Here is a 26,850-nt window from a genome sequence, read left to right on the forward strand (position 1 = left end):
AGTATTTTTTTACAATAACATACAATATCAACATTGACGAATGGATTATTTAATTAAATTTTTACATAATAATAATAATAATACCTATAAGTAATCATTAGACTTTACAGACCTGAAACTTGCCTTTAGTACTTATTCATTGTTGCTCTTAGTTGTGTAAATTGCTTCCTTGTCCTCATTTGTAAGTCGCTTTGGATAAAAGCGTCTGCTAAATGACTAAATGTAAATGTAAAATAATAAATAAACATAATCAAAGCCATAATTTATAGGACGTATGTAAATGTAAATATGAATAATTAAACAGTGTTTTCCACGTCAAATAAATTTTTTTTTTCTCATTTAAATATATAAGTGACAATCCTTTGTTATTGTATGTGTTACACTTTTTAATTAAATTGTTAATATTAAAATAAAACTAATGAATTGTTAACCAATGTATAAATATTCAAATTTACCATGAACATTACATTTTTGTCCTTATATAATTTTAAAACCTGTAAGAAAAAAACTGCTTATTTATAATAATGTTTCTATGATTGTTAAATGTTGTTTATTAATTATACAACAACATCTACTTTGAATATTAATAGTATTATTTTTCTTATAATAATGTTATATGAAATATTATATTTTCTTTTGTTTTCAAATGTCCTTTTTAAAAGATTTTTTTCCCTTTGAAAATAAGTATTGACTCATGTTTTTTTTCAGTGAAGAAGCCCACTAAAATGTAATTAAAAAAAATAATAAATGCATATAAAATCAATTTGAGGCACACAAAAATGTTCTAACATGGCATTTGCACAGCATTTTTATACTATAAATTATTGCTTATTTTGACAGTATTAGTATAACCACTTATTATATTCTACATAAATTAATAAGTACAGGTCAGAATAATTACTTTGTTTCATTTTGTGTTCATTTTTAGGCATAATTTTCCCCAAGAAACTGCCAAAAATCCCATTATTCTAAATTTTTAGAGCACAGCAAGTTCGTGATATCTCTACTGCAAAAAAGAGAGTATAATAATTGGAATAAATCAAAATATGTAATCTACTATTGCATACTATCCCCGAAATATTCGTTTACACCAACGGAAGCCATTTTAGGCTTAAAATAACTCCTCTTTAATGCACAATTGTCACTTCCCTTATGAAAACTAATGATTTACAAATTAAGAAATCCAAAGCAAGCCACCTGACAAACTTTGCCAACCATAAATGTACCAATTTACCATTAATCAACCCCAAAAACAGGGTTTTACTGTACAAACCCCATCTATTTTTCCCCCAAGCGCACTGAAACACAATCCTGGCTGTTGTTCAAGAAGGAGACAAAGAATGCTCACATAATCTCATTCAACATGCACAAAAAGGCAGAAGAGTCCTGCAGAAATGCACAAACTAACACAATCTTGCTTGTTTATTTTACATTAGTGCATTAGTCAATCAATTTGACCTCAGTCAATTACTTTTATTTAACTTTGCATGACAAATGACCATGCAAACAAAGCAGGAACAGGCTAAGAGCGTTGCAAAAAAAGGGCAAACACCAGAAATAAACAGCACAAATAACACATCCTTTCTTTTCATTCACCAATTGAACCTGATGAACTCATCATGATGTTAGTTCATCTACTGAACGTGTCCATTGTTATATAACAGGAGCTGAAAGAAAAGGTGCATTGAGTTAAACCTTTAATATTTGACTCACCGTCTCAGCAGGCACTTTGATCACACACTCATACAGTACTGTTGTGTGTGATGAGAAAGAGAAGCGGATGAGAGACTCATACTGTCTTATACACTCACTCACATCACTTGTACCTCTGCTGAATTCCGAACAGATCATTCGAGCTCCAGCAGCCAATCGGCGCGCGTCTCTGAGAGAGTCTCGCGGACTGTCAGCCAATGGGAGCACAGAGAGAACTTTGGAAGGGCGGGGAAAACGCGAGATAAAGAGAAGAGTTACTCAGGTTCGAGTTCTACATCAGTGAGGTAACAGAAAACAATGACGGCGGTAAAATAACGAACATTAAACAAACAAAACATATAAATAATGTTTATATGTAATATATTTTTGAATTTACCATGTAAAAAGTGCACTCGGTGACCTAATTCATGTGTAAAAATTAGTTGTGAAGGGAAATAATCCAATACCTGCATCAAACGAGCATTTATGAGCAGCCTAATTATCTTATCTTGTTTTATTATGAGCTTATCAGAGAATAAATGCTCGAAAATTAACTGTAAACGTTCATGTTAAACATGTGAACATGTTAAAAATACAGTATATCGTAAAGGATAGTGCAAAAAAACGAGCAGGTTTGGGTCTGTGGTTGTTCCTTTGCATTGAGAAGTCCAAAGTTAAGCTTGTAAATCCAAAAAATAAGAGGATAAAAACCCATTAGAATAAGTAAATATAGTGTATTTTTTGTTTTATTAACAATACTTTGATAGGGTTTTGTCTTTGTGTGAAAAACATAAAAAGTAATGCATAATTACACATACAAAATCTATAAATTGCTCTTAAGTAGTATACCGTTGCATTTACATGAATAGAAAGTGCATTCACTGACATAAATCGCATTACGTACATAGCTTGTAAAAACACGCTTACATTCATTAGAATACGAAAATAAAGTGTATTTTTTGTTTAATGTAAAAAAAAGTGATAGGATTTTGTGTTTGTGTGGAAAACCTTTTAAAATACTTCATAAGTACACATACAAAACCTATACCTTGCTTATAAGTAATATATTGTTGTATTTACATGAATAAAAAGTGCATTTGGTTATGTAAATCGCATTAAACGTCGTACATAGCTTGTAAAACACTCTTCGTTCAGTAGAATACAAAAATACAGAATATTTTCTGTTAAATGTAAATAAGAAAGTTGATAGGATTGTGTGGAAAACATTTTAAAATACTGCATAATTACACATACAAAACCTATAAATTAGTTATAACTAATATATTGTTGCATTTACATTAAAAAAGTGCATTCAGTTACCTTAATTGCATTAAATGTCATACATCGTTTGTAAAAGCACTCTTACATTCATTAGTATATGCAAATATAGTATTATATTAGTAATAGTAATTAGTATTATTTTCTGTTAAATTAAAAGGACAGATTTGCTTGGGTTTTGTCTTTGTGTGGAAAACATTTTAAAATAATGCACAATTACACATACAAAACCTATAAATTGATTATAAGTAATATATTGTTGCATTTACATAAAAAAAGTACATTTGGTTACCTAAATCACAATAAATGTCATGCATAGCTTGTAAAAACACTCTTACATTTATTATAATACAAAAATACAATGTATTTTCTGTTAAATGTAAAAAAAAGTTGATAGGATTTTGTTTTTGTGTGGAAAACATTTTAAAATACTGCATAATTACATATATAAAACCTATAAATTGGTTATAAGAAATATATCATTACATTTACAATAATAAAAAGTGCATTATGTGACCTAAATTGCAGTAAACATCGTACATAGCTTATAAAAACACTCATTCATTAGAATATGCAAATATTGTGTATTTTCTGGTAATTGTAAAAAAAAATGTTGATAGGTTTTTTTCTTTGTGTAAAAAATAAATAAAATAATTAAAAATAATTTTTAAATAATGCACAATTATACATACAAAATCTTTAAATTGCTTATTAGTAATATACTGATGCATTAACAGGAAAAAAATGACCTAATTTACACTGAACGTCGTAAAAACACTCGTACATTCATTGGAATTCGCGAATATAGTGTATTTTATGTTAAATGTGTGGAAAACAGGTTATTTTTAAAAGTATGAAGAGACTTGTGTTTCATAATTTACATTTTATAAACACTGTAAAAATGAAATGAGGTTTTTGTGTTGCTTTAATAAGATAATCAGCTTCAACTTAATATTTTTAGTCAGTTTGATTGATGTACAGTAAGTTGAGATGACTAGAAAAGTGATTTGATTCAACTGAAAATATTAAGGCAGCAACAATCCTTATAACATTAAAAACACATGTATATAATATAATGTATGTATATTATTTTATTATGCATGTTGCTAAATCTCAATTATGCAAGTTAATTAGGAATAAACTAACAAAAGTCATCAAAATGTAATGCAAATGACCCTAATTCAGTCACTTTTGCTATCTGAATCTTCTCAAATATGCATTTTATTCTAGCCAAATTCAGCATTTCAAGAATAAAACAAGATCAAGCCACAGATTGGTGACTGATCTGACTGTTAAAACATTTCAGATGAAAAACAAGGAACTTTGGTCTGTTCCTCTCAAAGGAAACACCACAGACGTATGTTTTCAAACTCATTTTCTGCACTTTTCTTCATGACATCCAGTATTTTTTAACATGCTCGCAGACTGAATGAACATCTACGGTTAATCTGCGAGCATTCATTCTCTGACAAGGCTCATAATTATATAAAAGATATATAATAAAAAAGATAAGATAATTAAATGTTCATGAATGCTATTTTGATGCAGGAACATTGGATTATTTCCCTTCACAATTAATTTTACTTCATATTAGCAGACCTTAAGAGTTTTGTGTATGAACTACATTAGAATGGAAATGAAATTTCTGTCTGTATAATTTTTTTAAAGGTATATCTGTGCATTTAAACTTAAATAACCGATATAAACATCAATATATATTTAATTCAATATACAGAAATACTGCGCATGAATGTCACCTTGACCTGAAAGGTTTCAAAAGCTCTGCAAACCTTTGGCCTTCACGGTTGTCAGGGCAGAGACACATTATAAACCTTATCAGCTTAGCTTATGAATATTAATCAGATGACATAATGCTACTAATCCTAATCAATCGAGGGCTTTTTATTCATTTATAGATATGCTTTTTAATGTTTCTACTGTAGATGCAACTGTCATAAAAAAAGATGTGTAGACTAACGGTTGCAACAACACATGTAAATTCATAAAGTTATGCAGAGTGAAAACAGTTAATGCATGCAGGATGTCTTCATCCATTGAACATTTTTTATTTATTTATTTATTTTTATTATTATTTAAATATTTACAATGACAGAACAGTAGTATAGGTGTCTCATGTCATCATATACAATAATATAGCAATCTATTATACAGTCGTCCATCGGTTAGTAATTCAAGTCTTTTTTGAAAGGTAAAATTAACAAAAAATAAATAATAAAATTGTTTTTTAATTATAATATAAAATCAGAAGTTATAATTAGTGCACATTACAATGCCTAAAAAGTGAAACACAAATATTAAAGGACTGAATTATATGTGTGTATGCCATCAATGACTTTTTTTTTTTGTGAAATGTACATTGTGTTCCCTATTTATATATATATATATATATATATATATATATATATATATATATATATATATATACATATATATATATATATATATATATATATATATATATATATATATATATATATATATATATATATATATATATATATATACACACACACACACACACACACACACATTTTGATATTTTATTCTGACAAGTGTTGTATGTACTATTTTTTTCAGAGATTCAGATGGTGATAATAAATGAAGAATTCAGGAGATCTTTCTCACATGACTTGCTAACAACAGCAGGTTCTAAAGACCCACTCTGCTGAAAAAGTCCAGAATTTGGCCTATATATGAGCTCATTTGTCTAATTTTCAACAGTTTGTCATCATTAATTGTGAAAATAACCAATAGAAGAAGGCTTTAAGACCATTTGAATTATTATTATTATTGAAATGGATAAATTCTGACTGAAGAAATTGTACTGGCCAGTTTGTTATTTGCCTGTACACTCTCAGAAATAAAGGTACTCGAGCTGTCACTGGGGTGGTACCTTTTCAATTTGTACTTGAAGGGTCCATATTGGTACCTTAAAAGCTTATGTTATGACCCACAAATTTTAAGAGGAACACTTTTGTACTTTTTAGGTATTAATATGTACCCTTGAGTTATTAATATAGACCTTTTAGGTACAAATTTGTACCTTTTGTAAAGCTACTACCCTAGTGACAGCTCGCATACCTTTATTTCTGAGAGTGTAGGCAACAGTTTTTAATTCAAACACGTTTTAATAGATTCTTAATTGTTTTCCGTTTGGTCGTTTTTTTTGTGATGGATGATAAATTAGCATTTAAAAAATTTAATATTTTTACTTATCATATTATATGATAACATACTTGTCATATTTCTAAAATTCTTATATCACATTATTTATAAAACTATGATAACATTTTTAAATAACTCATTTGTAAAAAAAAAAAAAACATACATTTTAGTAAACATTAAATAGTATGGTAAGCACTTTGACAAAAATGTAGGAAATATTTTGGTTACATCAAAAAGTGTAGTAATGATGACAATCTGACTAGCAAATCCAGCAAAAATCAGTGCTTGTGTCACTAAAATGCAGTATTTGAACCACATAATTTAATAAAAAATGAGGCGAATGACTGCAAAAAGGTCAAATTTTAGAGAAAAAAAAAGAACTACACCTTTTAATAGGCTGGCTATGGGCCTGACAGTGCAATAACAAAGTGTATTAACATTACCAAAAATCCCAATACTTTAATTTTGACATCTGCCTAATAAAACGCCTGTATTTAAAAATCAAAACAATACAGATGGAAAAAATTAATTCTTAAAAAATACATTTATATTTAGTCACTTTTATAAATTTGTTCATTCTCCTTCGCCTTAGTCTCTTTATTCATCAAGGGGTCGCCACAGCGGAATGAACCGCCGACTATTCCAGCATATGTTTTACACAGCGGATTCCTTACTTTTATAAAAACTACACTATAATATTAGTATAATATATAATAATATACAAGGTGAAAGTGGGGTCTTAAAATTATTAAAAGTTGATAAATCGATGTAGAGAATTTTAAGGCCCTTAAAAAGTATTAAAAACTCTTAAATGCTATTTTGCAAGGTATTCAATTTTATATCATTTTCATGCATTGTATGGTTGTATGCTAAAGTTTGCCTGAATTAGATCTGTGAATATCAGGGTGCTGTGCAGTTTATGAAATCCTACTAGATTTGACATCATGCTGCTTTGTTTAACCAAGGCAACACCTTTATTTCTGCAATTCTATAGGCGCCTACCTGCTTAATTAGCTATATTTAATAGATTTTTAATCAGTATATGAATAATGTTTTAGTTTTGGAGTAATTTCTCACATTAATATTTAGTAAATATACTGTAAGTTAAAATCTCGCCAGTGTTTCCAGTTGAAAAGTGGATATAACAAGGTATCCGTGGGGGTTTTAAAAAGTTTTAAATCTCAAAAGCTAAATTTTAGGCCTTAAAAAATCTTAAATCTACTGAACTATTGTGTTATAGGTCTTAAATCTTAATAGGTCTTAATTTTTCTTTGTTCATGTATAGCTTCCCAATCTGGCCATTAACCAACATGCAATCACCTACAATCCCAATAAAACGTTTTATTTAAAAACAGCATTTTAAACTCTATTTACCATAATGTTTTCATTACTTTTCTTATAGTAACATTTGTTTAAACATTCTCCATTAATTTACTGCTGACGATACTGACCTGACCTATATTTTTATTATTATTCAATCGCTATTATTGTATCATGAAATGTATTAAATTTGAATCATGTTTTGATAGGGGGCAAGTAAAAATCTTTTCCAACTGAGATTTAAAAAAAATCCTTAGCATTTAGCCCTGGATAAGTCTAAAATTTCATTTATAATGGTTTTAAAAAAGGTCTTACATTTAATTTAAACCTGCAGAAACCCTGTATAAGGTCTTAAAATGTGTGGAAATAATTTTTAAAAAAAGGTCTTAAATTTCAACAACATTCAATCATGTCTGGACGATTTCAAAAAACCCTGTTTCATTCACTTCAAATGTTGACTATTGTATATTATTATATTTTATTAATATTATAATATAATATAAGAACATTTATAAAAGAAAATAAATTGAGCACACAGTGGCTCAGTGGTTAGCACTCACAGTAAGAAGGTCGCTGGTTCAAGTCCCGGCTGAGTCGGTTGGCATTTCTGTGTGGAGTTTGCATGTTCTCCCCGTATTGGCGTGGGTTTCCTCTGGGTGCTCCGGTTTCCCCCACTATCCAAACACATGCGCTTTAGGGGAATTGGGTGAACTAAATTGGCCATAGTATATGAGTGTGTGAATGTGCGTGTGTATGGGTGCAACTAAGAGGGTATCCGCTGTGTAAAACATATGCAGGATAAGTTGGCGGTTCATTCCACTGTGGCAACCCCTGATGAATAAAGGGAATGGTAGATTAAGGTAAATGAACGAATAAACGGGTGTAGAAATAGTACTGTCAAAATCAATCTAAGTCAGATTATTGATTAAAACACTGTTTATTAATTAAAACAATGGAGTTTTATAAAGGAATAATTAAATTTTTAATTGTTTATTTTTTAAAAAAATGTGTGGAAAGAGTTTGAACTCAAACATTGGAATTAATTTTGAAGTAGGAGATCTGAAATCAAGTTATCTTATAAAACATTGTTTTGAATACGACTTTAAGACACATTTTTAGCAGTGCCTGACTGTTAAGAAATGAAAAGTTCAGCATCAGCATTTCCAGCAGACTGAAGGTGGAGTGATTACTGATCATGAGCACGTGTCCACATGATGTGATCCGACCACTAGGGGGATTTTGTGCCGCTTTGACACCGTGGAACACAGAAGCTGAACTTTGATGCATTACAACAACACTTCAGCAGAAAAACACTGATCTAGGGCAGAGAGTGCTTTACACATATATCATTACGTGTAACACCACAAATCATCATTTAAGGACTCTCAGAGGCTCTGCATGACAGAACCGTACACTGTACTAGGATTTCTTTGGGTGGGACTTTATAATAATTTCATCACTATTCCTGTAGCATACATTATGTAATACTTTATAGATCAATAGTTCGTGGTATAGTCCTGTATATTCAGTTTAGTAACGCTCTGTAAGCTGGTTCAGGGAAAATATTTGTCTTGTTCACGTGGGATTTGTGTTTATTTGTTTTGTGCATATTTTGTGCACTTTTGCAAGCCAAGTTGATTTGCGAACATCAAAATATTTACTTTTGTTTTTAATGTATATATCCTAAATAAAACTCACACACACATACAGTTGAAGTCAGAATTATTATCCCCCTTTACATTTTTTCTGTTTTAAATATTTCCCAAATTATGTTTCACAGAGCAAGGAAATTTTCACAGTATGTCTGGTAATATTTTTTCTTCTGGAGAAAGTCTTGTTTGTTTTATTTCGGCTAGAATAAAAGCAGTTTTTAATTTTAAAAAGTAATTTTAAGGTCAGAATTATTAGCCCCCTTAAGCTACATATTTTTTTCGATAGTCTACAGAACAAACCATCATTTTACAATGACTTGACTAATTACCCTAACCTGCATAGTTAACCTAATTAACCTAGTTAAGCCTTTAAATGCCACTTAAAGCTGTATAGAAGTGTCTTAAAAATATCAAGTAAAATATTATTTACTGTCATCATGGCCAAGATTAAATAAATCAGTTAATAGAGATGAGTTATTAAAACTATTATGATTAGAAATGAGTTGAAACAAATCATCTCTCCGTTAAACAGAAATTGGGGGGAAAAAACAGGAGGGCGAATAATTCAGGGGGGCTAATAATTCTGACTTCAGCTATATGTGTACAATACACACACACACATACATACTGTACATATACACACACTACTAATTAATAATTTGAACATTGCTTTGTTATCATACTACATAAGATAATTTATTACTTATAATTTAATATTACAGATAACAAAATAGTAAATTAATAAATATCATTTATTGATAATTTTTTCATTAAATACTGAAAATTATTGAAAATTTGTAAAAAAGTTAACTTTTAAATAAATATATGAGTATTTAATATAATTAAACATAATTACATGAAATATTTCTTACCATTAATTCCACTGCAACATTTTCTTCACAAAAGTCTCTTACTTGTGTTGCTTTTCTATATATATATATATATATATATATATATATATATATATATATATATATATATATATATATATATATATATGTGGGACCATATGCTTTCAAATTATAAAAATGACAAATAATTTAAACACACACACACACACACACACACACACACACATATATATATATATATATATATATATATATATATATATATATATTTATTCATCCATTTTATTAATCAGGGGTCGCCACAGCGGAATGAACCGTTAACTTATCCAGCATATATAACACTGGGAAACATACACACTCTTGAATTCACACACACACTACGGCCATATTATTTTAATATACACTCAAAATAACTACTTATTTAAAATGAGCTGAAACAACACAATTCTTGAGATATTATTGGGACAACTTAATTTTTTGTTCAATCCACATAAATTTGTTGAAAGGGTTTCGTTAACTTAATCGATTTGTGTTTGGAGAACACAAAGGAATTGTGTGGAACCCTGCATTTTTTACAGTGTATGACAATAATTAACATAAATAATTTATATAAAAAAATAATATTACATTTATTTAATTCATGTATATATTTACATTTTATTAATTACACCTGACATTTGTTTAGTTTGTCTTTTAATATATTTCTTAATATTTTTATTTACTTAAAACCTTATTTTAAATTAATATTATGTTATTTTAAAATAAACATGGATGTTTAATAATATATATATATATATATATATATATATATATATATATATATATATATATATATATATATATATATATATATATATATATATATATATACGTTTCTCTATTGCGTAACTTGAACTTGGAATAGAGGAATTTGACCGCCTCTCTCCCTCCCTCTCTCTCTTTCTCTCTCTCCCTCCCTCCCTCTCTCTCTCTCTTTCTGGACCACGTGACAGTCGTTACTCTCATGCCCCTGTTTCGGTTGCTAGGGGGAGAGAGACGGTCCATGGCAACGCTTTACTCCAACTCCACACCGAGAGAGAGAGAAACGCGAGACGTATTTGATCACACAACCTTGGATAGAAACACAGAAATCGAGTCGAGCGCTCCTGGAAACTTTACACTGACATCCCAGAGGATTTTAGCCTGCTTTAGGACCCCGCGAACCGGAGCTTCAATTCGGCATCATCGGTTCAGTTCACATTGCCGCCGGCCAGGTCACAGCGAGACCGCGATCCACAGACCGGGCGGCCGGAAAAGAGCTGCGTGTGCCGGCAGAGAGACGCTCCACAGCGGCGTCAGAACTGAAACCGCTCCGTCAAAGTTTTCTGACTGTAATGTGAGTCCGTTACTGCTTTCAAGAGACAGTATACTTTCAAATGAATAAATAAATAACGTGACTAGCATGCAAAGTGCTTGCAGCTACTTAACACTATTAGATTAGACTAGCAAACTGTATTATTCCCTGTGAGGGAAACTTGTTTGCAACTAATACAAATACATTATACACTAAATTATTAGAGATCAAACAACACATCACAGTCCAACAACACTGCATTTGCTTCTGCACATTACAAAGTAAATGAGTTTAGCTGTATTACAGAGACAAAATTAAGCTCAATTCCTGTTACAGTTATACTTATTTGTACAACTACTACTACTATTACTATTACTACTACTACTATTACTATTATTACTACTATTATCATTATCATAATTTGTTTTCTAGAATATAATCTTAATAATATAAAGACACAAACACTCAGGATGTCTACGTGCTGGTCTCGCCGCCGTGTTTGCTGACATTGGTGCTCGTTGTACTGGGACTGAGGGGAAGCCGCCTGTAGTCAGAGCACCATGTGTCGCTGTGCTGGCTCTGTCACTGCCGGGTCAATCCTACTGAGTGAAACTGACACGGGGAGGGGGGGCCTGCCCCACAGACCGCCTCACCCGCTCACCCCGTCCTGAAACACACTCTCCTGATACACACACGGACAAACGCCGGGGCGAGCCGGCCGAGGGCATGGGCAACTCGTCCCGAAAAGAGCCAGAGGACGAAGGAGGAGAGGAAAAGGAGAAAAAGGTTAAAGAGGAGGGAGATGAAGAAGAAGAGGAGGAGAAAGAGGAAGAAGAGGAGGTCATTGAAGATGAAGAGCTTCCCCTTGGGGTCGACGACCTCTTAGCGAGTGGAGATCCAGTATTGGATTTGACCTACTACAAATTCCGTCGGATTCCTCGCCAAGTGCTCGATCTGCACTATCTGGAGAAGCTCTATATGTGTGGGAATCGTCTCCGCGACGTCCCGAAGGGAATCACACGGCTGCAGGGTTTGCGCACGCTTGCGCTTGACTTTAATAAGCTTGATGACGTTCCTCTCTCAGTGTGCCAGCTGACCAACCTCACCTGTCTTTACCTGGGAAGCAACCGACTGATGAGTCTTCCTCCAGAACTGGCGAATCTGCAAAGCTTGCGCTGCCTTTGGGTGGAAAGCAACTTTTTTCAGCGGTTCCCCAAGCAGCTGTACGACCTTCCCAATTTGCGCTCTCTACAAATCGGGGACAACCGCCTGCGCACCCTCCCTTCAGATCTATGCCGCATGGAGTCCCTCCGAGGACTTTGGCTTTACGGGAACCGTTTTCAGGAGTTTCCACGAGTGCTCCTCAAGATGGAGCACTTGGAGATTCTGGACATGGATCGCAATCGGATATCAGAGTTCCCGAACTTGCATCATCTTCCAGCATTGCGCCTTTTCTCCTACGACCACAACCCTGTGAAGGAGCCGCCACGTGTAGGGGAGGAGGTGTTGATTGTTGGGGAGGGAGCCGAGGAGGTTTTACAGGCTAGAGAAAGAAAGAAAGAGGCGAAAGAACGTGCGGAGAAGGAAGCAGAGGAGGCGGCGGCAGCTGCGGCAGCGGCTGCTAATCCAGTTATTCACGGAATACTCAAGAAACTCCGAATGAACTCCGCCCTCAATTTGGCCGCTGCTAAGGAGAAAGAAATGGAGTCAACAGGCGACGAGGATGGACAAAATAACGATGAAGGGGCGGAGTTTGAAAAACAAGGTGTGACATTTGATGATGCGGGGCTTGAGTATGATGAAGGAGGTGGTGGTGTGGAATATGAAAGGGAGGAGTTTTTTTGTGAGGGGGAGGGGTATGAAGGTTATGAGGGGGCGGAGCTAGAATATGAGAGAGCCGAAATGGACTATCAATACGAAGGGGAGGAGCAAGAACAGCCTTGATACTTGCACCTGTTCTCATCATAATCTACTTATTAAAACAAAAGTGTATACTTAATGTAGACAGAATTGCAGTTTGTTTCAGCGACCAATAGTTATTTTTAAAATAATACTGTGCAGACAATACAATTACAGGTTGGAAGTGTTACTGCAAGGGTTGCTGGTTCAATCCCATAGATCTTAGGTCTCGAAATCAATTCCTGGAGAGCCACAGCTCTGCACAGTATTGCTCCGACTCCATCAAACACAGCTGATCTAAATAATCGAGGTGTTCAAAAGAGTCATGAACACCTTGATTAGTTGGATCAGCTGTGTTTGATAGGGTTGGAGCAAAAGTGTGCAGAGCAGCGGCCCTCCAGGAATTGAGTTTGAGACCTAAACCATAGATGAACTGGAGAGTATATACAGTTAAAGCCAGAATTATTAGCCCTCTGTTTATATTTTTCTCCAATTTCTGTTTAAGGGAGAGCAGATTTTGCTCAACACATTTCTAAACACAATAGTTTTAATAGCTAATTTCCAATGGCTGGTTTATTTTATCTTTGCCATGATGACAGTAAATTTATTTGACTAGATATTTTTCAAGACACTTCTATTCAGCTTAAAGTGACATTTAAAGGCTTAACTAGGTTAAGTAGGTTAACTAGGCAGGTTAGGGTAATTAGGCAAGTTATGGTTTGTCCTATAGATCAGTGGTTCTCAAACTTGTTGTACGTGGCACATATGTAAACACTTATTTACAGTGGTCCTTCTAGTGGTACTCGGAGGAATCCCTGAATAAATAAAGTAAAAATAATTAACACGCTTTTAACCCTTTTACACATACGATCACACCGATGTGATCAATGAATTGATTTTAATAGGCTAAACCTTGTATTTTATTTTCAATTTTCTAATGTTATGTATTCTATCATTTGAAGCTAATTTCCTCCCCATATTTGTAACGATTGTTGGGGGCGTGTCCTGTATTTTTTATATCCCAGTGTTGACAGGTATGGTTTAATGACTTGCTTTTCTGACACACAAAGCCTATTATAACACGCAGTAAGCAGATGTAATTTAAATATGTAAATCCAAATCATATATTTAAAACACAAGTTAATGTTTAGATTTCAAAGAATTACAAATAAGTATATGATCACATATAGCTTATATTTGTGAGGTCCAAGGAAAATTTCCAGATGATTTTTGATGAGCTACTATATAAGCTACTATATTTTACATTTAAGTACAGCAGTTTTATTTTGACTTTTTAAGACTAGTGAAATTTTAATTCACTTTTAGAAGCACATTTTAATTTAAATATTATTATTTTTACATTTAAGCACAGTTAATGTTCAAACTATTTATAATGTTTAAAGTGGCTGACAATAATAAATATTCTTAATAATAGGAACTCATCTGCCTTGTTTTTGAACTGTGCAGAGCTTTAGCTGCATAATGGGGTATATGCCGAAGCATGCTAATAGGACTTTTAATTTGCCAGTAACCTGGGTTAAGCGCTTCCGGCGAATTGAAAGTCAATGCAAAATCCGGTGCGTTTAAGGTCTGTTTTCTTTAAAAATCAGCAATCTCCACTGGCTGAGTTATATCCGATTTAAAGTGGGTCTCAGATTGTACAAGAAGCACTGCATTAAATTACATTTCCCCGCCATATCTTTATAATATGAGCATTTATTTTACCCCAGTATATTAAATGGAGCTTCTGCGTTAGCCTGCCGATTCTGACGGGCGCGTGCGAGTAAACGGCTTTTTGTCTCGTTTTACGCTTGAGCAACCAAATAAATGCTAAAGTTTATTTAACTGAATGTATTTTAATGACATTACAACATCGATGCTGTATAAGGAACCGTATAAAAAGGAAAAAAGTGTATCAGCATGGGAACAGCACTAGCTCGGCATTTACCCTATTAGGCCTGCTATGCTACTGTATTTTAATACTGGTCATTATGGTGGTACTTGGAGAGACACTTTTTTTCTGAGATGGTACTTTTTCAAAAAAAGTTTGAGAACCACTGCTGTAGACTATCGGAAAAAAAGGGGCTTGTAATTTTGACCTTAAAATGGTTTTTAAAAATTAGAAACTGCATTTATTCTAGCCGAAATAAAACAAATAAGACTTTCTCCAGAAGAACAAATATTACCAGACAAATTTACCAGAAAATTTCCTTGCTCTGTTAAACATAATTTGGAAAATATTTAGAAAAATCAAAGGGAGCTAATAATTCTGACTTCAACTGTATACAAATAAAAGAGTATAAAAATCCCTGTAAATGGCACATATGTAAGCACTTATTTACAGTAAATAACCCATAAAGACACTCATGGGGTAACGAATGTGATTGGAATTTTCTTTAAGAAAATGCATTTGCATTAAAAATGACTTGATTGGAATGTTGGAGTTATCATGTACTTACCCTCATGGTGTTCCAAACGTATCACTTTCTCTCTTCTGCGAAACACAAAAGTAAACATTTTGTTCATGCTATGAAAGTTAACCGGGTACAAAATACATTGGTCGACAGAGATTTTCATTCTACAGACACATAACAAACATTGAGGCATTTTACAAACATCTTTGAAAAACCAAATAATAAAATAATAGAGGTGAATTTATTTATTTTTGGGTGGCAGGGTGAACGATCCCTTTAATGCACAGTAAACTCTGCCTCTCCGTTTGGCAGTGTATCTGCAATATGTATACAGCACAATCACTCAAAACCCAATGAATTAACTCTCGCAAGTACAAGCCAGTGTTGCTATTATTAGAAGGCATTTATTGTTGGCTAGACCATTGTTAAAATCCTCAAACACAGGACTCGCTTCAGTAATTACAAGGTTTGATGATTTTAAAACTTGTCATTTGTTCAAAATCAACTGTGAAGACCTGTGAAACTGCACAATTTTTTCATGCATCAAAATGACATTGTGTGCTGTGTATTTCTATGTAAGAGCAGGGCTCGGACTTTTTTTTTTTTTTTTGCGCGTGTGTGTGTAAGTGTGTCTGGAACTTTACCCTGACACGAGTGTACTGTTTATAAGAAACTTGATGCTGCAATTGCAGCAATGTGTGTTGGTGAAACCAAATATTCTCTTAATAAATAACCAATGAGTTTGCCAAACACGTTTCAATGATTCATGCCAGATCTAATACTTGGTTTGTGACCGAGACTGAGCAATATACAGTTGAAACCAGAAGTTTAGATACACTCTAAAAAAAGGAACATAACCATTTAAAAAAAAAAAATGTCTGATGGTATATCATACTAAATGTTTAATATTTTAGGTGCGAAGATTACCTAAATGATTTTATTTGCTAAATTCCAGAATAATGGGAGAATTTTTTTTAGAAAGTAAAAAGTTTACACACATTTCCTTAGTTTTTTTTTTAGCTTTGCTTTTAAACTGTATAACTTTGGTCAAATGTTTTGGGTATTCTTCCACAATAGTTTGAAGGAATTTTGGCCCATTCCTCCTGACAGAATTGATGTAACCGAGTTGGATTTGTTGGCTGTTTTGCTCAAACAAGCTTTTTCAACTCTGCCCACAAATTTTCAATAGGACTGAGATCAGGGCTTTGTGATGGCCACTCCAAAATATTCACTCTGTTGTCCTTAAAACACATTTTAACTAATTTGACAGGATGCTTAGGGTCATAGTCTGTTTGGAAGACCCATTTGTGGCAAAGGTTTGATTTCTTGGCTGATGTCTTGAGATGTTGCTTCAGTATTTCTACATAATGTTCTTTCTTCATGATGCTATCTATGCTGTGAAGTGGACCAGTCCCCTCTGCAGCAAAACAGCCCCACAACATGATGCTGCCGCCCCCATACTTCACACTTGGGATGGTGTTCCTAAGCTTTCCCCTTTGTCCTCCAAATGTAACACTGGTCATATGGCCAAACAGTTCAATCTTAGCTCCATCAGACCACAGGACATGTCTCCAAACATTAGTCTTTTTCCAGTGTGATTTAGCTAATGGTAATCTGGCTTTGTTGTTGATTCTGGCTTCTTGATTTCCCCATGTTGTCACACAAGGAAGCAGTGTGTTCGAGATTTTCCTTATATACTATTCTACAGTTGTGCCTCAAATTAACTCAAATGTTGTCAATAAGCCAATCAGAAACTTCTAAAACCTTGACACCATCATCTGAGCTTTTTCAGAGGCAGAATAATCTTATTGTATGTAAACTTGACTTTCAAGAAAAGTTATAACAATTTCTTTAAAAACATCTCTCTCATTATTCTGCTGAAGCATAACAAAAACACATTTGATAACCCTAACTTACCTAAAAGAGAAAAAGTTTAGTCATATTAACATCTGACTTATTTTTAAATGGTTATGTGCCTTTTCATACAGTGTATGTAAACTTCTGGTTTCAACTGTAGCTAGAATCTTCTTTTATATGACATATTCTCAATATTCAAACTATATTTCCAAGTTTTAACCTTAGGAAATATCTACGCTTCCACACTAAAGTTTCAAAAAGGCATATTGAGTTTCATAATTTAGTGAGTTTCCACTGACATGATTTGAGACAGACGGGAAGAGCTCGCCAAGTAAGCACTAATATTAGTAAAAGTTGTCTTTGGTCTTCTGCTTGATGTGCGACAGTCAGGGAAGGAGGCGTGCGGACAGAAGAGAAACATCAGGGAGAGAATAGTAGTGGGTGTGCGCTCCATAAAAGGCCCGAGCAGTTAGTCAATGATGTTTTGGGAGTAAGACTGAGACAGAGAGCAGTGCTTCATGTGTGAATTATGGAGTCCCGGAACAAAGACTGTAACCCATCCAGCAGGTTTGTGGGTTGGGTGATGGAAAAAAAAATTGAAATTGTACGTGTAACACTCAATTAACGCTGCAAGTGTGCTCTGTGAAAATGAAAAGAAAAAACGACATTACCTCAAGCATAATAAAAGAAGGTGTCTAACGTTCAGACGGCTTTATCAATAATGTTTTTTATTGCTTGGTCTTTTTTGCTGCAACTGGAAATGTTTTTCCTATTCGTTTAAAAATGTTTTTGTTAAATTGTAGCCAGCTATGAGGAAAATCGTGACGTGATGGGGGTAACGCATTACAGGTAACACGAGTTATGTACATAATATTATAGGCCCGTAGCCAGCTTATTGAAGGAGGTAGTTCTTTTTTTTCTGAAAACTTTATACATATTCGATTATGAGGTTAAAGTACTGCATTGTATTGGCATTTTAAGCACTAATCTTTACTGAATCAGCAGATGGGGATCATAACCACACTTTTTGATGTACTAAAAATATTTCCTACAAAGAGCTTACCATACCAGTTTATTACAAATATTTATTTACAAATTTGCATTTAAACTGTAAATTATTAATGTTATAAATAATGTTATGAGATAAATGAGAAAAAAAATACAGAAATATGAAAAAAATACTTATTTTTAATATAAATGTATTATCATTAAAAATCTACAAATGTATTATCATTATCATTAAAAAATACAAAATCTGGGTTGACGCAGTGGCGCACTGGGTAGCACGTTCGCCTCACAGCAAGAAGGTCGCTGGGTTGCTGGTCGAGCCTCGGCGTTTCTGTGTGGAGTTTGCATGTTCTCCCTGCGTTTGCGTGGGTTTCCTCCGGGTGCTCCGGTTTCCCCCACAGTCCAAAGACATGCGGTACAGGTGAATTGGGTAGGCTAAATTGTCCGTAGTGTATGAGTGTGTGTGTGTGAATGAGTGTATGTGAATGTTTCCCAGAGATGGGTTGCGGCTGGAAGGGCATCCGCTGCGTAAAAAATTGCTGGATAAGTTGACGGTTCATTCCGCTGTGGCGACCCCAGATTAATAAAGGGACTAAGCCGACAAGAAAATGAATGCATAAAAATCTGGTAAAACTTGTTTCAAACTAAAAAGTGTAGCCTATAGGCAAATAAAAACATTTCATTCAACTTTCCTCAGTCAAAATGTGGCCACTTGAATAATAAAAAAATAAAATTGGTAATAAAGCCTTCTTCTATTAGTAATTTTCACGATTTATATTAGATTATATTGGTAAAATGGGACAAGCGAGCACATGTAAAGGCTTGTTTTTGTACTTTGTCAGTAAGGGGTGGCTCTGCAATATTACTTTACTTTTCGATTAAAGTAATGCATTATTTTGAAAAGTGTGCAATAATATTTGTGTTACTTTTTATTTAATTAAGATTAATGTATACGCACACTCACTGAGAAAATGCGTTCCCCGTGAACAGACAGAAGTGAAGATGACAGAGCTTTACATTTCTGTGATGGAAGATTTCTCATAATTTTGAACACATGGAAGAAAAGGAAAAGGGGATTATAGTCTCAATGGACAGTGATTTTACTAATAAGACAAAAAGTACAGAAGAAGCAAACACATTACTATAAACTTTCATTAATCTGTGTATACGGTACGTGTAGCTCTGGGGTCAGGAAGTTCTCAGAAGATAACATTGTCCTAAATTATTTTTGTGTGTGTGTGTTTTTTAACTAATAAAACGAAGATTAAACATTGCGTTTGTTAATTGTAGAGCTCTTCTACATTCAAAAAAAAAAAAAAAAAAAAAGATCAAGCAACAGCCATGTTAGAAAAAGTAAGACAATAAAAATAACTAAAAATAAAAATAATAAGTAACTAATTAATGCAACTAGCTACTTTGTTTGGGGAGTTACTCAATATTGTAATGCAAAGTAACTCTCCTCATCGCTGATCATGACATTACAATATTTGATTCGAAGTACATGAAAACCAGACAAAGGGACAATGCTTGAAGTCTGTGCATTTAACACATTTAATGAGGAAAATAACCAGAATCTAATTATTTACTTACAAGCCAAAATTTTAAGTGGATCAAAAACATGAGCAGTCATTTTTATAAGATCTAATTTCCTATGGAGAAAACTAATATTATTTTTACTTGGCCACAACTTTAAAATGCAACCCAGGCTCATTATTGACACGTAACCCTTTATACATTGCTGGAAATCACAAAATACATCTCAGGAGCTTTTCTTTTTGCAGTTTTTGTTTTTGCGAATACACCAGAGGCCAACGTGTATGCTTTTTCAGATCTCAAATTTCTCTCACGAGCATCATTCAGACTTTTCCTTCTCGAGTAAATCCACCAGAGGCCGATGTTAACTGACTGACTGACAACGCCTCCATCCACCCCTTTCCTAAACCCAACTGATAGTGTTTTCAAAACCACCGATTGACCAGCACCCACTTCCCTAAACCCGGCCGACAGTGTTTTCAAAAGCAATCCAGAAAAAGAAAAGTCATCGCCTGATTTTTACCACATTTTCAGATTTTTTCCACATTCTCACCCTGTTATTTACCTGATTTCTCCAGACTTGAACCCCTTCAGCTCACTGCATCTCAAGTCCCCCGATGTACATGGCAAGCTACTGGGCAAACTGGTAAAAGTCTGGTAAAAGTCAGGAAGTCAGGCAAGAAAAGTCATCTACATAAGGGTAAGCCATCAAGTTGGTAGCGCTAATATGAACAGAAGCCATCTGCAGTGAGATACCACCCCGTAGCATTCGTTTTAAAGGCAAAATTGCGCAAAGCAGCCGGAGGGCGCTGTCGAAAAAGTCCAGAAAAAGTAAAGCTCTCGTCTGATTTTGACCGCGTTTTCAGATTTCACCATATTCTCAACCTGTTATGAACTCGTTCACTTTATTTTTTGGATTCTGTTTTTTGTTTTTTTAGCTGATTTCTAGAACTAATCTACCCCGGACTCGAACCTGGTCGTTGCCATCCTCGCGGTCTGCTCCCCTCCGGATCTCCACTCTGCCGACATACACGATGAGCAAACCGCACAAACTGGTTGCAGCAGGAAAGCCCTCCACACCGAGGTGAGCTGTCAGCCTACAAGTGCGAGTAGGAGCGGCGTCACACTGCTCCGTACCGTTTGCTTAAAAAAATACGTACCTCCGGCTATGCAAATCGTGTTCAAAGTCCACGGGGCTGCGTTTTCAGATTGAGCTTGGGTTGTAAAAATAACCCTTAGGAATCATTAGTATTTTTTACATACTGAAAAATAACCCTTCCTGTAATGTTGATTTTTGTATGGTTGGAGAAATAACCCATATATCACAAAAAAAAAAAAAAAGTTAGTAGTTACTTAGAACCCAATTATTATGCTTTATTGCAGGGGTGTCCAAACTTTTTGGGCCGAGGGCCAGATGCAAAAAAACAAACGTTGTCGCGGGCCAAATTTTACATACATCACACAGACACGCATATATATATATATATATATATATATATATATATATATATATATATATATATATATATATATATATATATATATATATATATATATATATGCGTGGGCTAATAATTTTGGCTAATAATTTTGGGGCTAATAATTTTGACCTTAAAATGGTTCATAAAAAATTTAAACCGCTTTTTATTCTAGTCGAAATAAAACAAAAGTCTTTCTCCAAAAGAAAAAATATTATCAGAAATACTGTAAAAATGTCCTTGCTCTGTTAAACATCATTTGGGAAATATTTAAAAAATAAATAAATTAAAAGAGGGGCTTATAATTCAGACTTCAACTGTGTGTAGATAGACAGACAGACAGACAGACAGACAGACAGACAGACAGACAGACAGACAGACAGACAGATAGATAGATAGATAGATAGATAGATAGATAGATAGATAGATAGATAGATAGATGATAGATAGATAGATAGATAGATAGATCATAACAAGAACTACTGCTTAATTGAATGCATGTAATAGCGACACCCGGTGGTTATTTATTGAATTACGTTAATTTTTGTATAGCGGGCCAGATTCTATTATTATTTATAAAAAGCCTCGCGGGCCACCACAAAACTGATTGCGGGCCGCAGATGGCCCGCGGGCCGTAGTTTGGACACGCCTGCTTTATTGCATCGATGGTTAAAATGTTTCCCTTAGTCACTTATTTGTTAGGGGTCGCCACAGTGGAATGAACCACCAACTATTCCAGCAAATGTTTTACACAGTGGATGCCCTTTTAGCTGCAACCCAGTACTGGGAAACATCCAAACACAACTCATTCTCACTCACACTCATACACTACGGCCGATTTCATTCATTCATTCATTCATTTTCTTTTTGATTTAGTCCCTTGTTTATCAAGGGTCGCCAAAGCAGAATGAACCACCAACTATTCCAGCATATGTTTCACACAGTGGATGCCCTTTTAGCTGCAACCCAGTACTGGGAAACATCCAAACACACTCATTCTCACAGAAACTCATACACTATGGCCAATTTCATTCATTCATTTATTTTCTTTTTGATTTAGTCCCTTGTTTATCAAGGGTCGCCACAGCAGAATGAACTGCCAACTATTCTAGCATATGTTTCACACAGTGGATGCCCTTTTAGCTGCAACCCAGTACTGGGAAACATCCAAACACACTCATTCTCACTCACACTCATACACTACGGCCGATTTCATTCATTCATTCATTTTCTTTTTGATTTAGTCCCTTGTTTATCAAGGGTCACCACAGCAGAATGAACTGCCAACTATTCCAGCATATGTTATACGCAGCGGATGCCCTTCCAGCTGCAACCCTGTACTGGGAAACACCCACACATTCACACCCTATTCATAATAGCGCATATCTTTGGACTTGTGGGGGAAACTGGAGCACTTGGAGGAAACCCAGGCCAACACTGGGAGAACTTGCAAACTCCACACAGAATAGCCTACTGGTCCAGCCGTGACTCGAACTAGCAACTTTCTTGCTGTGAAGTGACAGTGCTATCCACTGAGCCACCGTGCCACTTTTATAATCCACAAAAACTTTGCAGAAGTTTCTTAATAGTTGGAAAAGATTCTTCAGATTATTGAACTATTTTTCACACTAAGACACAAATGATTCTCTGGGGCTCCTTTTGCAAGTGTATAGGCCACTTTTCTGATCATTTGCAGCGTGATATATAATCCCTATTCACATTCAGGTCAACCATTTTCTAAAAAAACACTTTGTTCCAAAATGAAACTGAAGAAATAAACGTTGTGAAATGCAGAGGTCATCTGGAGAAATCGCAGACCTCCAATTTGCATGTTCCTCATTTGTTCATTTTCCCCACTCCGATATCAGTCTCATATTTACCTACTTTCCTATTCCAGTCACGTCTGCCAGCTCTTTTATTCTAGTCAAGAAGTGTGTTTTCATTGCCCTTTCCACCTCCTTCCCCTTTTCTTCCTTCATCCATCATTGCGCTGTTTAAACTCTCTCTCCATCTCCTGTCGCTTCTCATCTCCCCCTGAAAGAGTGTCAAAACCCATCTGTTAAAATATTTCCGTAACACTATGAGTCTGTCATTACTGCTGCCGTGAATTTGAAACAAGTGTTTTGGCGCAACCTGTGACAGGAAGTGAAGAAAAGTGTGATCCCCACGCCAGAGTCAACACAACCAATCAGCCCAGGTGTCTTTAAAGGAACGCTCCACTTTTTTGGGGGGTGAGAAATAGGCTCATTCTACAACTTCTCTAGAGTTAAACAGTTGAGTTTTATCAGTTTGACTTTATCCATTCGGCCGATTTCACATTCTTGAGGGAACACTTTTAACTTAGCTTAGCATAGATAATTAAATCGGATTAAACCATTATTGATTCATTTTCCTTCAGCTTAGTCCCTTATTTATCATAGGTCACGCCAGTGGAATGAACCAGGGGCACCTGGAGGATTTTATTCAAGGGCACGCACGTATCCAGCACCACCCCGGCCCATCATCCCTTATTCTTATCAATTTAAAAAAACACTGATGCTTGTTGTCCATAGCCATAGATATGTACACTAGATATCGCATAGGGACCCTGAGCATGCGTCAATAGCGCCGCCACATTGGTACAGTGCTCCCAGGACAAATGTCATTCAACCGCACTAGTCAAGACAGTGTTATTACGTGAAGATGCAGGACTTTAGCGCTGTCTACGGGTGTAGTAACGAGCAAACAAAGAAAACAAAGCACAAACACAGAACATTTCATAGGTAAGATTAAGTTTTTTTCTGTTTTTGTATGTTCTGAACTTTTGTGCTAATCAGGTCACGTTATTGATGATTATATAGTCACTTACTGCATTCACCATAAGGCAAAGCAGCTTCAACTCGCACTAAACACTCGGCTTATGCTAGTTTTGTTGAATAAAATCATCAAACAGTGCAAAAGAAATATGACAACGAGATGCTGCGCTGCCAGAAACTTGTATTATTGTCGGCTAGTGAAAGAGTCATTCGGGGGATTCATTCACAAACGAATCGCTCCCTCCGTCAGTATGAGTAGTGAAAGCAGGAGAGGAGCTGTGTTTCAGGACATGATTAAATAAAATTTAACAGGGAGGGTGAATAGTACATTTCTGTACACACAAACACAAGCTTTTTGTCAGGAATGCCCGTGCGATCACTGATTCATCAATGTAGAAAAGTGATGTAAAATTATAATTTTCGTAATTTGTAAAAAAAAACTACATACTAACATCCAGGAAAACTCCCGATCATAGATATATGTGTATATGTGTATATCTCTGGCTTTGGATGGCCACAGTCCTCCACTGTACATTGGTCCCGCATTCATTTCAAAGGAGCGCTACCCTGTAGCAAGATGGCGGCGCTATTGACGCATTCCGTCCAATAGACAACAATAGGCCAGGCGACATCTAATGTATATATCTATGGTCCATAGCTATATCCTCCTGAGACCCAAAGATTTTTTTTCTGTGATTTCCCACATCCTTTGGGTTAAAAAAAAAATCTACAATTTAGAGTTTTACATTTTGTTTTTATTTTTAATTTTACAGCATGTCCACTGAAGTGGACCACAGGACCAGGCCCGTGCAGAGACCGTCCAAAGGGCATGTGCAGGATACATTTTTTGAAGAGCGAGTGGGGGAGGGGGGAGGGGGAGGGGAGGGGGTGTTGGGATGGGGGAGTGCAGAGTGCAGAGTGGATGCGCGCATACTGAAGAGCGGTGTTGTCGCGCGCGTACTGATCAGCTGTGTTGTCGCGCGCGTACTCAAGAGCGGTGTTGTCGCGCGCCTACTGAATGGCGGGACCGAAGGTGTCCAGAGTCGCGGGGGCACTTTTGATCATTTTGGAAGGGCACTTTCTATCCAAGACTAAAAAGGGCATGTGCACTGCACAGGTTGAGCCCTATGTGTGCACGTGCCTGCACAGGACCATTTTAGTTGGAAACGACCGCCAAACTCACAACAAAACTGTACAGGATATGGGTGTGAAGGGATATTAATCCAATATTAATGTAACTAAACAAAACAAAAGCCAATTTTTCCTTTTGTATTGAAATTCCTAACAGATGTGAAGATGGCTCTTGGTAAATCAAATTGTTTAAAAACATTGACAGAGACATTTCTGAGTATTTCTAAAGTACAGTAAAATACAAGACTACACAAAAATCGCTATTTTTTCGCTATTTTGTTCATGGAAAGTTTGACATTTGCTCATTTAATAAAACTCAACTCTTTCACTCTATTGGAGTGATCACCCATTTTTTTAGTGTCATTTTTTAAATCACTTTCTGCAAACTACAATTAATACAAAAAAAAAATAAATAAAATACTTAAAGTTTATTATTGTGCATTCAATGAGCAAGGCAATGGACTCAAAGTTAACAGAATATCCTTGCAAGTCAAACTTGGCTGTTTCAAAGACAGTGTGACACTGTGCACACTCACCTACATGTGATGGGTTGTGTTGACTCTGGTAGACCTGCCATAATATTCAGCTGTGGAGCAATTGATCCAAAAAGTGGTTTGATGGATGCCTGCAGCATTACTTTTCTAAGGTAAAAAGACTCCAAACAGTTTGTCCTCTTGTTAAAATAGCAGTTTGCGCAAAAATGAACATTCCTGTTAATTTACTCACGCCGAAAACATCCAAGATGTAGGAGACATTTTCTTCTTCAGTAGAACATTCAAGGAGATTTTAAGCTGAAAACACAATGCAAGTCCATGATTACCAGCACTTTGAAAAAAAACAACAAAACAAAAAACAGCATACAGTCTAAACAAAATGGTCTAATGGAGCAGAAGGACTGGTCTATGCAAGAAACAGAGAATTATTTATCACATTATTTACCTTTTATTCACAGTATCGTCAAACAGTCCTGGGCATATTGATGAAAGTCTGAAGCACAAGATTATTGTTGCAGAATGTCGTACATCAAGTTTTTTAGTATGCAGTAAAATATTCCTTTAAAACTATAGTTTACACAAAAATTCAGACTCTGTCATTTACTCTAAAGCAGGGCTGCTCAACCCTGTTCCTGGAGATCTACCTTCCTGTACAGTTTATCTCCTACCCTTATCAAACCCACCTGAACCAATTAATTGGGACCTTGATAATTACAGACAGGTGTGTTTGATAAGGGTTGCAACTGAAATCTGCAGGAAGGTAGATCTCCAGGAACAGGATTGGCCACCCCTGCTCTAAAGAATGTTGGAAACCTGTAGACATTTTTCTTATTATGGAGTTCAATGGCTACCGGCTTCCAACACTGTTCAAAACATCTTCTTTTGATTTAATGGAAATAAAAAAAAACATTCATAAAGATTTTAATCCA

The 26,850-nt window shown here is 34.9% G+C and overlaps 3 protein-coding genes across 8 annotated transcripts in view; 1 reads left to right on the top strand and 2 right to left on the bottom strand.

Annotated features, from left to right (window-relative positions):
• The window catches only part of fads2 (fatty acid desaturase 2), a 69,305-nt gene that overhangs the window by 14,203 nt on the left and 28,252 nt on the right, over positions 1-26,850 (bottom strand). The window contains 1 exon segment of one of the 2 annotated variants that reach the window (NM_131645.2): positions 1,714-1,774. The exons of the other annotated variant lie outside the window; for it this stretch is intronic. The gene's annotated coding sequence lies outside the window, so the exon portion shown is untranslated. 2 annotated transcript variants of the gene reach the window in all.
• Positions 1,827-26,850, bottom strand: part of saxo4 (stabilizer of axonemal microtubules 4) — a 48,218-nt gene continuing 23,194 nt past the window's right edge. The window contains exons 10-14 of one of the 5 annotated variants that reach the window (XR_012400124.1): positions 26,154-26,218; positions 25,968-26,068; positions 23,386-23,535; positions 15,671-15,705; positions 1,827-1,928 (exon numbers count right to left, since the gene is read on the bottom strand). The gene's annotated coding sequence lies outside the window, so the exon portion shown is untranslated. Of the gene's footprint in view, positions 1,929-8,036; positions 8,151-15,670; positions 15,706-20,588; positions 20,678-23,381; positions 23,536-25,963; positions 26,069-26,153; positions 26,219-26,850 lie in introns of those variants that run through there. The other 4 variants (XR_012400115.1, XR_012400123.1, XR_012400114.1 and 1 more) reach the window with 4 other exon arrangements.
• lrrc10b (leucine rich repeat containing 10B) lies at positions 12,039-13,256 on the top strand. Its single transcript, XM_073942598.1, has one exon. The coding sequence runs from the start codon at positions 12,039-12,041 to the stop codon at positions 13,254-13,256; it is 1,218 nt and encodes a 405-aa protein (XP_073798699.1).

Source organism: Danio rerio, chromosome 25 (assembly GCF_049306965.1).
Source record: "Danio rerio strain Tuebingen ecotype United States chromosome 25, GRCz12tu, whole genome shotgun sequence".
Taxonomy (NCBI): Eukaryota; Metazoa; Chordata; class Actinopteri; order Cypriniformes; family Danionidae; genus Danio; species Danio rerio.

What these genes read in the sequence shown, in the direction of transcription:
- lrrc10b (XM_073942598.1), top strand. Translation starts at nt 12,039, where the DNA reads ATGGGCAACTCGTCCCGAAAAGAGCCAGAGGACGAAGGAGGAGAGGAA.